The sequence below is a fragment of the Lethenteron reissneri genome, chromosome 34, assembly GCF_015708825.2.
Source record: "Lethenteron reissneri isolate LAM-NWPU_2019-01 chromosome 34, ASM1570882v1, whole genome shotgun sequence".
Classification (NCBI taxonomy): domain Eukaryota; kingdom Metazoa; phylum Chordata; class Hyperoartia; order Petromyzontiformes; family Petromyzontidae; genus Lethenteron; species Lethenteron reissneri.
Genome location: NC_083812.1, coordinates 5082205 through 5095618, shown reverse-complemented (window position 1 = coordinate 5095618; position 13414 = coordinate 5082205). Strand labels below are relative to the sequence as shown.

At 49.2% G+C, this 13414-nt stretch overlaps 1 protein-coding gene across 3 annotated transcripts in view; it reads right to left on the bottom strand.

Annotated features, from left to right (window-relative positions):
* Positions 1-10407, bottom strand: part of LOC133350582 (pro-epidermal growth factor-like) — a 35848-nt gene extending 25441 nt beyond the window's left edge. For all 3 annotated transcript variants that reach the window (XR_009756089.1, XM_061565067.1, XM_061565068.1), the window contains exon 1: positions 9999-10407. Coding sequence is in view for 2 of the 3 variants with exons in the window: in XM_061565067.1 (XP_061421051.1) it covers positions 9999-10146 (148 nt within the window). In the remaining variant the exon portion in view is untranslated. The remainder of the gene's footprint in view (positions 1-9998) is intronic.
* Positions 10408-13414: the final 3007 nt, after the last annotated feature.

Below are 13414 nucleotides of genomic sequence, written 5' to 3'. Positions count from 1 at the left end.
CACACTCCCAGAAGCGCGTGTGTGCGACGTTTGTTCTTGAGCCTTGTGCACAAGGCAAGTTGCATGCAGCTGTAGTTGAGCTAACCATTAAACATGTTACCTAATGCTGCGAGTATATAAGCAGCGCATGAAGACTGGGACGTCTAAATGGCTGTGGCTATGGCTTAAGGTGGGGAAAATAAGTTGGATTGAGAGAGGATGCATTGTGAAGTTGTGGAGCGAGTTCAGCAAGAGGAAAGTCTAATTGGAAGAAACGAGAGGGGTGGAGTGTATAGTGAAATGAAGAAGCTCAATATTTGAGATGATGGAGGACCTGTCATAGAGCAGAGGACGAACGAAAATGATGTTATTTGAGATGTTTTCCCATAATGCAGGTTTTTTTGGGTTGGTCGCGACCACCTCCGTGTTACATTGAGATGTTTGGTTCAATGCAAGTCTGAACACTCGTTCTCGTGCACTCTTATGAGTCCAGTCCCATCGCATTGATCACACGGTCAGCTGTTTGAAACAACACTTTTAAGTTTGCAAAACTGGCTCGGACTCGAGGATGGATCCCGAACATGCCACTGGTAACCCGTGTCGAGGTCTTTGGGCTGGAGGCTCAAACTGCGCTGGCCGTATCCCCTCCACAATGTTTTCGCGCCGGTACAGCAGCCGATTAAATATTATGTAAGCTTAGATAATCATCATACCGTGCATTCTGGTGACCGCTCTTGTAAGCTGCTGTATTTGCAAGCAGGTCGTATTGTTTTTAAACAAGCGCTTAAAAGGCATTTGATCCGTGATAGCAATGTTTTTGTTTCTAACTTCTGTAAGAGTCCACAAAAATGCATAACATTCCATTTTTTTAAGATGCTACTAAAAATAGATGTGTTTATTTTTTAAAAAATCCGCCACGTAAATGCGTTGGTACGAATTCACGCACGTCGCTTTAGCGCGAATTAAAAGAACCGACACGCGTGTCGAAGCATCGAAAGATAGAGATGATGATGATGATGTCTACACCGCGCTCGGGACACCACGGATTGTTTCGTGGTCGGCGCTTATCAAGCAGCGCATCTGCGGTCAGGACAAACCGCGGTGGCGATTGCGTGCGCACTCTCTGCGTCTGTAGTATTACCCAGCGTGGTTTTTGTGCGGGGGGGGTGGGGGGGAGGATAAATTAGGGCACCCTAAACTATCGCCTTTTTTTGTTTCTTTCCTTTTAAATCGCCGCTGTCAGACACAACACGTTGGAAGGTTGAGTCACGGCGCTCGGCAATGCGCAAGGGAGCGCGACTGGCGCTGCTGCTGCTGCTGCTGCCATTGCTGCTGCCGTCTCGTAACGTGAACTGGAGAACGAGTTGTATCACAACAAGGTAAGGTGCACGCCCGCATGCCCCGCGGCGCGTCGAGCCACTGAAGGGGCCTCGTGACGGGTTGATGGGGGCCTCTTTGTTAAGCAGAGGAAGCTCGCAGATTTGTGGTGACCTCTGCCGCGAATGAATCAAGGTCTTGGAGAGAGCCCAATTCTTGGGTTTTTCCTCTTTCTCTCTCTGTGGTCTCTCCGCATGAGACTGATTCTATAACACAATAACTAAACGACCACTTGCCTAATATAGGAATGGAGGATGCTCATAACTTCGTGCAACATTCCATTCGCGCCCGAACACGACGCAACAATAACGGCGGTGTCCAAACGAACCCAACGCGGGTCCCACCTGGGAGAATCCGAGGTTCGGTGACTATTTTCTTTTTAGGTAAATAAATTACGATTTACTAATTGCGAGGTGAGATACTCGAATAGCAACAAAGCCGTAGAGGTCAGGAGTTGACGGTGACGTCGTTGCGTGTTTGTGGCAGAAGGAAGAAAGCAATTGGAGAGGAAGTCCAGGTGCATGAGGAAGGGAGGCACCTTTCATGCTTTGTCGAGGTATCATAGGATGAGTAAAATTTTTAAAATAATGCTGCCACAAATCTTCAGGTTGGCATGACTACGGTCACAGTGAACGGTGTTGACCGTGATGACCTCCTAACACCTGCCCTTGCGTTCCTCCAGTCACCGCGAGGCGCTGCCTCTTGGATAGGAAGCACTCGTATTCCGGGGTTTACATTTCCACCTGCGTATATTAGTCCACCTTTCTGATAGACTGGAGGCGATGTGTACCGTAACAAGTGGTAACGGCCAATCGCAATGCCTGTACGGACTGGACGATGGTGTGCCGCATGTGTAAGTATCTTGCAGATCACTCATGTGTCCACATTTCCTTCATTGCTCCCCCCGCTATGATGTGTGTCCAACCTATTTTACAGAGTCATGATGTGGCTGTATTTAGACACTACTGTATATGGAACCAAACGGTATTGCGTCGCAGACATCGGCCTTGCTGTGGGCAATGATGATGATTCCGTTGAACACGTAGGCTTTCGCGACCAATGTTATTCACAATAAAGGTTTTTGGGTTAGATCGCGTAAGTATAAATGTGTCGTAACCCTCCACCACCCGACACGGCCAATCAGTAAGGGATTTGTCACGTAAACAAAACGCCAATTAGTTAGTGCTTCAGCCCACCGGTGTGTTGGAGAGTAAATCCACGACATTTACAATTTGAGTTCCGTGACGTTTCGCTGGTATTTACATCCAGCATCATCGGGCGATTTGCCCGATGATGAGTCATACACACAGGATGATTGCGATCGGTTCCTGACAGACGACACTCGCTGAGGTCTTGGTTCAAGATTGGAGTCCTTGTAATGGGCGGTGGACCAGCCCTGAAGCGATGTTGGACACTAAGTCGGCATGGAACACTCATTGATTTTTAAGTCGATTCTTCACTCACAATACATCCATCGGATTATGAGCGTAAGACTCGCTTTTACACGATGCAAGTTATAAGCAAGTGCTCGATACATTTTAGGTGAATGGAGTATCACTCTACAAATGGGACAAACGATGATAAAAATAAACAACGTTAAAACATCATGGGACCTCCTTTGCCAGTACCAAAATATACTAATAGGGTTTTTCCCCTTTTTTCTGGCAACAAAAACTGACACCTTTTGCAAGGAATCATGCTTACATTAACCACAATACTTGCAGTCAAATGCAAACAAAAAACAATTCTCTGATAATTTATGCATTGTCTTTGAAACTGATTGGTCCACACCAGAGACAGCTTTCTTTAGAGCCTAGTCTCATATGGTGTTCGACCAGATGACGCCAAAAGGCGTCTTTTGGCGTCATCTGGTTGAACACCAATATTGTTTTTTGTTTGCATTTGACTGCAAGTATTGTGGTTAATGTAAGCATGATTCCTTGCAAAAGGTGTCAGTTTTTGTTGCCAGAAAAAAGTGGAAACCCCCTATTAGTAACGTTAAAACAGAACAAACCTAGATATGACTGAAATTTTGTACGCCACTCCAATTCATTTAAATTGCGGTATCTATACAAAGTGCATGTGCACGTAGAGAGTCTAACGTAACATCATCTCAATGTGCTGAACAAACGATGGGGATGTTAGGGAGATACACATCACGGTGAGATTTGAATGTGCGCAGGTGAAAGAGGGGCGAAACGGTCACTAATAATCATCATCAGTGTCTCACTCTGTGGAATGCAGCTGGCTTCGGGTTTCAGATTGGGATGTTGGCGGCGGCGAGAGAAGAAAGGAGAACGCGAACGACTATGCCTGGCTGGGATTTGAAGTCTCGTAAAACCTATGGATGGGAGTCCTTTCTGATGCTTTATCAGCTGAGTCATACACACAGATGTACACCTGAAAGGTAAGTAGGGGGGGGGGAGGGGGTGACGTTTGGATGACTCAGGCGGGAGGCTGGCGTTTTGAACGAGACAAGCCCGACAGGCATCGAGTCTTTAAAGTGCAATTTCTATTGTTCACTTTCACAGGTCCGCGAGAAAGCACGTGGGACACGCACACATGGGTTACACACACACACTCACCCATCACTCGACTCGTCACAAGCAAACGCTCCCATTCCCTCCAGCCAGACATAAACAAGAAATCCTCCGTGCACGCGACCTGGAATTGTGAAACTCGCCGGCCCTAAACGTCGCAATGATGATTCATGATGCTTCGAGCGATGTTATTGAGGGCTGCTTTGGGATGCGACCGCCGTGAAGGTGTTCGCGGTTGTGTTTTACAGCTGTCCGATGTGCTCTGTCGGGTCTTCCTCGACATTGTAGCCGCTCAATGTTCTTGCCTGAGAGAGCTCCGAGGCACGTCCAGCGAAACGTCGGACATCATGCCGAACCGCGCGCAGTGCAGCCCCAAGAACGCATCTGGGCGCTGTACTGTAAAGCGGTGAGCTTCGCCAATTTCTGTGGCGGCCCTCATCAGTGTGAGGGCCGCCACACATTTGAACCCATTGGGGGCTTGCGATGAAGAACGCCGATGTCTATGGGTCATGGTTAGACGCGTGCTTAACATCAACTGACTCTCTTCTTGGTTCTTTCGGTAAAGTCACGCAGAAGGGAAGCAATAAAATAATAAAAATAAAACATAATAAAATAATTCTCACGACGTTTCGGCCACAACGCAAGCAGCCGTCCTCAGGTGAAGACCAGGTCTGTCGGAGAGACAGCGTCTGAATGATTTATTTTATTATGTTTTATTTTAATTATTTTATTGCTTCCTTCCTGCGTGACTTTACCGAAAGAACCAAGAAGATGAATCCCTGCAGTCACGAAAGCTTTAAATCGAAAAATCAACTGACCCTACTTGGGGGGGGGGGGGGGGGGGCAGACTCAATCATTGTGGGCCAGTCCACAATAATTGCCTCCCCCCCTCCCCACTACTCGATGTAATGAACAATTGCCTTCGAACAGCGTGCACTGCGCTAGAGGCCCCGTGTACACCCGTGCGTGACCCGGTGTGCCCGTCTTGCACGCACTCGCGGCACATCTGCTCGCAAACGGTGACCTTATTGATCCCACGACGTAACAAGATGTTAAAAGTCTTGTGTAAGGTCGTGCAAGAACCGGTAAACATGGAAACCAAAGACGCCATGCTGTTTGACCTAATCCTAGGGCATCATGCTAGGGCTAATCTAATTCTCTAATCCTCTTACGGTGTATTTACTCTATTAATTACATATTTAATGAGGACATGCATGCTTTGTGTTATCGCTGTACCCTGCCAGTTAATATTCGTACTCGTTTTGTGGAAGCCGAGCTGGTGGGTTCAACTATACATTCCACATTCCTATGGTGGGGACCTGTATATCCATATAACGACCACTTTTTTTTTTATTGCTGTACTAATTTCATCCGTCAAGGTTGGAGGGGGTTAGCTGCATCTCTTTTTACCAATCCACACTGACGAGCGTGGTGAAGTATGGTCAAACAACCCCTCCCCCAAGACGGGGCACAGCGTGGCGAGGCCCTCATCCGGCTGTCGATTGACAACAGAGGGCTATGCAAGTGGACAGGAGACAGCAAATATTCGTGATTTGTATCCATTTGCACCCAGCAAAACAGGGAACGTTGGTTCTAGATTTGAAGCTTTCGTGACTGCAAGGATTCATATTCTTAGGTTTTTTCGGTAAAGTCACGTAGGTAAAAAATTAAAATTAATAAAAGTAAAATAAAAATAAGCCGCACCTCACCATAATACAGGCTCAGTCATTTGTTATGTAGTCTAGCCGTAGTCTCAAGCCGCACCTTACCATAATAATAAAAAGTGGTCCGTTCCTGGCCCATCCCCCCCACCTCAACCATTATATATACGGAGTGGTATCTCTTGTAATCTCTCATTTACTTGATACAGCTCTCGTGCTGTGACGGTTCCACCTGAAGACGGAGGCTTGTGTTGCCTCCGAAACGTCGTGATTTTTTAAAATTAATTTAAAATTTTTACCTACGTGACTTTACCGAAAAAAACCTAAGAATAGGGAACGTTGGGCCAAAGTTGGTCCAGCGGTTCCAACCAACCATGCCGACGTTGGCCCAACGTCGGCATTGCCCCTACTTGGGGTACGGGGGGGGGCTACTCTGGAGTGAACACGTGCGTCGCACACCCCACGCACTCTGTGGGGTAGACGTGCCCAGAAAGCGAATTTGGACGCCGTTATTCCCGGACACCAACAAGCGAGAGTCGCGGCTTAGCTCTGCTTATTCAGCGCGTCCGCACGCGCTATCTGAACCAGATCCCGGGCCTCCGTTTGGTCGACTCGGCCTCAAATGAGTACCTGGTGCGGTGCGTAAACATCGCCACTGGGAAGACAAAGGCGATCGGGCGTGGTGCTGGCCACTCATCCCCCTCCTTGTACCGTTTTGGCCTTCATAGGAGTGCTGCTCGCTAACCGCACTTGCCCCGACAGTCTGTCAAGGCTATACGGGGGGTCTTTGTCTTTGGTGTGTGCATTGCACGCTGCTGCCGATGCTGCTGCCTGGCGCCGGCAGCGGCATTTGAATCGCCCTTGCACGGGGCCCATTCAACTGGGCCCAAGATCTCAAAGTCATTGCTCACTCAACCATGCGTGTCTGTGTGTGTGTCTGTGTGTGTCTGTGTGTGAGAGAGAGGGCAATGTAGCTGTCTGCTGAAGGAATCTCCTAACAATGCGAACGCAGAGGACGGGTTTGGGGGGTAGATTCAAAATCAGCAGGATGACATCACCGCACCCATTGGGGTTGCGAATTTGGAATTTGGGATGCATTAATGACGCTCTGACTAATAGCCCACGGTGGGTATAGGGGCAGTAGCTTTCTGTATGCAGTGAGTGAGTGTGTATATAGGGTGATAGTAAGGAGCGGTAGTGTAGTGGTTAGCGCGCTGCGCTACGAACCCGGCAATCCGGGTTCGATTCTCGCTCACGGCCAATGCCGGTTACGATTATCTGAACCGGCCTCGCCTAGGTCGACTGAGCCTCAAATGAGTACCTGGTGGGACGTGTAAAAACATTTCCGCTCAGGAGACAAAGGCGGCCGGGCGTGGTGCTGGCCACCCACCCCCTCGTGTGCCGTGCCGGCCTTCATAGGTGCTCGCTAACAGCACTTGCCCCTAAAGTCTGTTAAGGCTACCCGGGGGCGTCTTTGTCTTTCGTGAGAAAGCGTGCAACGGTCTGCTGAAGGATCTCCTAACATCTTCTTGGTTCTTTCGGTAAAGTCACGTAGAAGGGAAATAATAAAATCATAAAAATAAAACATAATACATTTTATAATAAAATAATAAAAATAAAACATAAATGTTATTTTGTTTTATTTTTATTACTTTATTATTTCCCTTCTACGTGACTTTACCGAAAGAACCAAGAAGACGAATCCCTGCAGTCACGAAATAAGCTTTAAATCGAAATCTCCTAACAATGAAGGCGGAGGAGGAGGAGGAGAGAGCGGTAGATCCAAAATCAGCAGGATGACATCACCGTTGGGGTTGCTCATTTGAGAATTTAGGATGCATTAATGACGCTCTGAATAGTAGCCTCATCCATGTGCATAGGAGCAAGTGTAGCTTTGCTGCTTGCGGGGTGTGTGCGATGTTGGTGTGTGTGTGTCGAGGGTGATTGTGTTGCCTAGGCGACTGCATAGTGATGATGGGGCGTTAACTCGGGACGACGTTTTTCGCGAGCATTTCGCAATGAGCAATTCTCGACATTTGCATTTCGAAATGGTCAAAGTGAAGCAACGAGGAGAGGATAAATAATGAAATAAGGAATGATAGCGCAGTGTCCCCGCGTGTGAACGACGGGCTGAGTGTGTGTACGTAACATGGGGAGCGGTGGTGTAGTGGTTAGCGCTACGAACCAGGCGACCCGAGTTCGATTCCCGCTCACGGCCACCAACACTGCTGACGATTTATCTGAACGGGATCCTGGGTCATCCCCTAGGTTGACTTGACCTGGTGTGGTGTGTAATCATCACCACTGGGGAGACAAAGGCGGTCGGGCGTGGTGATGGCCACCCACCCCGGCCTTCGTAGGTGCTCGCTAACAGCACTTGCCCCAACAGTCTGTATAAGGCTATACGGGGCATCTTTGTCTTGTGTATGTAATGTGACGTTGTTCATATCGGCGAATCGTGTTGGTGACGCTGTTGCTACTGCGATGGCAGCGAAGAACAAATGACACAACACCTCGACACATTTGCTCATAACATTTTGAGTGTGGCTTTTTAAAATATTGTTAGGCGACGTTTCGGGCAATGGCCCTTCACAGCACACGGAGAGGCGTAGCTTGGTCCGGTTAACGGAAGGAGACAATGAAAATCACAAGTTAATTAAAATTGGACGTCAAACCGCAGCTGTCTTTGTCATTCTGGTGAACATTAGCAGATTGATCCAATTGCTCGTTCCATCTGTAGACAATGTATGCGTATACATACACGTGTGTGTGTATGTATATGTACAGCCAGCAGGTTTATTACATAGATGGCTTCTAAGTGTGCCATTTTGGAAGCACTATATTGCAGCATTTAATTCAAATTCAAATGCACTAATGACCGAAACGCCACATTTTGCGAGCGGAAAGGTCATTGTAAAACACAAACGCATCTAATCGGCGTGCAGATGAACAATGCAAACCATTATCGGCTGACCATACCAACCCGATGAACTAAAAAATGATGATATAATTTCATAATATTAATAATAATAACCATGCAACAGGTGAATTTGAACCACCACCAGTGGAGAACTGCGTGTATCATTGCATATACCTCGTGCATCTAATGACGGCCTCCAATTACAGCGGCAGCTCGAAAAATCGTCGTCACCGTTCGCACTAACGCCTCTGTTAAACCACCGAGCACGCAGTGCTGTGTGGAAGCGAGCGCTTCAGGTAATGAGCCTTTTTCAGAGGAGACAAATTACCCATAATGGTATACAAAATTTTTTTTAACCTGCATCTGTAATACGGTGTGGTTAAAGCATCTCCAGGCTCAGCCTTGCGAGATCCGGACGGGGCATGGATACACGTCCACGCATGTGCGTAACCTCTAAGCTGACGACAACATAATCATCATAATTCTGCGAGCTCTCGCCTGGCGATTTTAAACCACGTGCATTTTTACATCCACGCTTTGCAATCGATGCTTTGGAAACGCAGATGCGGCTGCTTCAGTTGTCTGCTGCTCATGATTCCTTACACATTTGTTGCAGTTGACCCTTTGCTGTGTTCTATTTGATTCTTACACGGCTCTCCTTTAAACAAAAAAAAATGACTTTCATCGGGTCTCAAATGGCACCAAGTATAATGTTGCGCAGAGATAAGCTGCTGCCGGTCCAACGCGCACGCATCACAATGCAGTAGACGCACCGACCAATGGGCGTGCGGATTATAAAGTGCGTGTGCATTGCTGATAAACGAATAACCACACACACACAAAGATCCGCCGTATAGCTTCTAAACAGGCTGTTGGGGAAAGTGCTGTTAGCGATGACCTGTTATTACAGCGGGGTAGGGAGATCGTGATGTGGCCAGAACCACGCCCAGTCGCCTTGGTGGACTCGGTTACGGGTGTTTACGCAGCAGGTACTAAATTAAAGGCCGAGTCGACCTAGGGGAAGTCCCCACGTAACCGGTCCGGATATCACTCGCCACTGACGTTAGCCGTGACGAAGGGGAATACGAACTCGGGCTCGCCGGGGGGGTATCGTGGCGCAGCGTGAAAACCTCTGCGCCACCTCTTCCCCCCCCACCCACCCACAAAGACAAAGCTCCCCCGTATAGCCTTAGCACACTTTTGGGGCAAGTGCTGTTAGCGAGCACGTATGAAGGCCAAAACGGCATATAATGTTGGTGGGGGGGGGGGGGGGGGGTAACGTAGCCAGCACCGCACCAGGGCGCATTCGTCTCCCCAGTGGCGATGCTCGCATAGTCGCACCAGCAACTCAACTGAGGCTGGGTCGACCTGGCGGAGACCCACGACCGGTTCAAAAAATTCTGAATCGCCGCCGGTATTGGCCGTGAGCAGAGGAATCCAAGCGCGCTGTCGCTGGATTCGCAACGCAGCGCGCTAAACGCCGCCACGCTACCGCTCCCGGCCCCGTCGCAAACAACTCACCTTGTGAGCTCGCAGCTTCGAGCGCAGTCGCTACCTGCGCTAGGAAGCAGCAAGCGAGGCTCAGAGCCGTCATCCGCATCGCGCGCAACGGCAGCGGCATCAGCGGCGGCATCAGCGGCTGCAGGGAGGGATGGTCGCGTTGCCGCATTCAGTGCCAAGTCGCACGGCCGCGTCCGGCTCTCGGGGGATTCTCGAAGACTGAGAGCGAGCGAGCGAGAGGGGGGCGAGAGAGAGAGAGGGAGGCGAGGCGAGCGAGAGAGCGAGGGAGAAGAGCGCTTCTCTTCACGCGCGCGTGCACGCGGACGGCTCCGCTCTCGTGCGCACGCGGTGTTCCCGTGCCGTGCGTCCCACGGAGGATGTCGCCTCTCGAAGTCGCCTCATTCCTCCCACGCAGCTCCACCGTGCGCGTGGTGAGGACATCAATTTATTATCGCTGGGAAGGAGGGTGGTGGGTGTGTTCCCCCCCCCCCCCCCAGTCACTCGTTAAATTCACTTTTTTTCGAGTCATTTATTATTTAGCTTCCTTAGGCTACAAAACCCCTCCCCTCCCCAGCGCGCGCGTGGGTGTGGTGGTGGTGGTGGGGTGGATGTGCGTGTGTCTGCGTGATGCGTGATCTCGCTTGAGAGCGGTGGTGTCGTGGTTAGCGCGCTGCGCTACGAACCCCGTGCGGCCAGGATCTGATATCCCAGTGACAATTATCTGAACCGGCCCTGAGCCTCCTCTAGATCGACTCGACCTCACATCATCGCCACTGGGGAGACAAAGGCGGCCGTGCGTGGTGCTGGCCACCAACCCCCCCCCCCCCCCCCCCCCCCCCCACTCGGGTGCCGTGCCGGCCTTTTTAATAAATGCTCGATAACAGCACTTGCCCCATTTAAAGTATGTCAAGGCTGTACGGGGCAGCGGTGAGGTTACCGCTGGGGTCACTCAGCAATCATCGCCTCCACTCACGAGATCCCAAGACTCGTCACGATTCGGGGTTAAACCTGACGGGAGCGATGAGGTTCAACATTCTCCTGCTATGTTGTTATCCGCAACATTTCACAGTGTCTCCTATTCTCCGGAATGTAGGACGCACCCCAGAGGTGCACAAGTACAATGTAAAAAAAAAAACTAACTCGACACACTCGTCAACAACACTCGCTGGCTTTAAAAGAAAAAAATATATAGTAGGCGACGTTTCGGGCAATGGAGCTTCTTCATAGCGCACCTGTCGGATTACAAGATGCAACACCAACGTTTGTTTTGAAATGAGTGGGGGATGCGAGGCTTTATCCACTATCGGACTTCGCTTCACGGGAGGCAAATTACTCGGTTCACCGATCTTATTTTCGTTATAAGTGTTCCGCACCAGACGTGCAGCAACGTGTGATTATTACTTCAGGCCGATTTTGCCCCGTTGGTGAAACCACTTCATTTCCGATTCGTATTTTTTTTGCAGGGGTCCATGAGGTTTAAAAATAAAAACGTACAATAGGGGTTTTCTGACTTGTTCAATTATCCTAAACCCTTACAATGTGTGTCAAACGTCAACTCTCCAGCCATTACCCAAGCGCCATTATAATTGATATCACTCAGTCGCGATCGTCTGCGTTCCACCCAGGAAAATCAATTATTCATCCAGAATCGCTTTGCTTCTTCGAGAGGTTCCCACGTCGGCTCACCCACCGTCTCCGTCTGTGCGTTATCGTTCCCCGCGCGTGGCAACACTTCTTCACTGGCGCTCCTCTTACACAGGTGGTTTGTCTACAACCTACCTTCTGTACCGCCACTTGCACGGGCGTCCTTTGCGGGTGGCTGTTTTGTCGAGCATTTTCCACCGATTGTCATACCGCGTGTACTCTTCTTTTTTTCTTGGCCGAAAGGTTTTAACCTTGGCGTATTATTTGCATTCCATTTGCGTAGGGACAGAGGGGGTGTCTTGCTCCCCCCTCCTCCTCCTCCCCCGGGTGACCAAAGCTACGAGCTGGGGTGGGGGGGGGGCTTTGTAAACCACCACGAGAGATGTTTTCAACAACGGTGTAAAAGAACAAACTTATTCAAAAGCGGTAAAATTAAATTTTTTTTATGTTATTCTAATTTAGAGCGGTAACGTTTGGCTCCTACAAACTGCGCACTGCATGTATGTTTCTAATGTTGTTATCATAGAGTAGCCAGGTAGACAAGCAGAGCTGTAGTGGCTGTATGTTGCAAGTAGGGAGGACCTCCCCTACAGCGTTAAATGCTCGAGACCGTGAGCGGCAATGATGTGATCGATGCAAGAAGAGCCCCGATGCACAGGTGAGGTGCGACCGTGATGAGACGAATTAGATATTGGGGCCCCACCTGACCGCTTGCCGCACCCCCTGAACTGATGATGTCGTTACGCTACTGCATGTGCGTCACATGGGGGAAACAAACCCCTCGTCTTACGTCTGTCATCATTTTGACACTTAAATGAGAACACCACCCGATTTCACAAACGTGCTATTATCACAACGCGCACGGTACCCACGCGTTTGTTTTGTGTGGGAAGAGTACCAGGAGAAAACTCACGCACACGAGGGGACAACGCTCAACGGGTTCACCGTCCAATTGCTGTCGAAACAATTCCTGACCGCAACGTGACCCCCTACAGCCACTTGCGGCCGTTTCATTCAGCGCAGTATTTTAACCCAACCACAGACGGATGCATATACACACACACAGGGCTTGTAAATTGAGCCCAAGCGAGATGCCCTTTGCATCCTCCTCAATGCCACTGTACCACAGTTTCTATGTCCCTAGGCACGTGTATGAATAATAAGTACACTGGGTAGCTCGAATCCCATGTCCCTAGGCACGTGTGTGAATAGTGACTACCACCCTGGGTAGCACGAATACTTGGGAGGAGCGATGCCAGGACAGCAGAAACGGTGAGAATTGGTGGCCGAAATATGAACGAGAGTTCAACCCCCCCCCCCAATGATTAACTAATACAAAATATGTATCAATTATATTCTATGGCTCTCACACGTTACGTAAAACAAATTCGAGGTATCTTTCGTAGGGACACAACTGGAAAACACAGAAGAGTGAGTGTCTTTTTGTTTTCCTGGTACAGATATTGAAGATGGACCCGAATCAAAACGATGGAAATTGAGAGGCAGAGGAGTCGGGCGTGCTTTAGGAAAGATAAACGTGACCATGATGAAAAGTAAACGCACCAATGTGCCTAAAGAAACAAGTGTTTTTAATCAGCGCGTGCTTCCTGATAGGGGCATATGGTTCACTCAGAAATACGGTCGTTATCGATATATAAGCAAAGATGCGTGGGTAGATGCATGCTTGTAATTCCACGGACACAGAAGAGGAACACACAGACGAGAACATACACACGTTAATATTGTTCAAGCTGTTAATAAAAGTTAGTGGACTTAGATCGGACAGAAGCTAA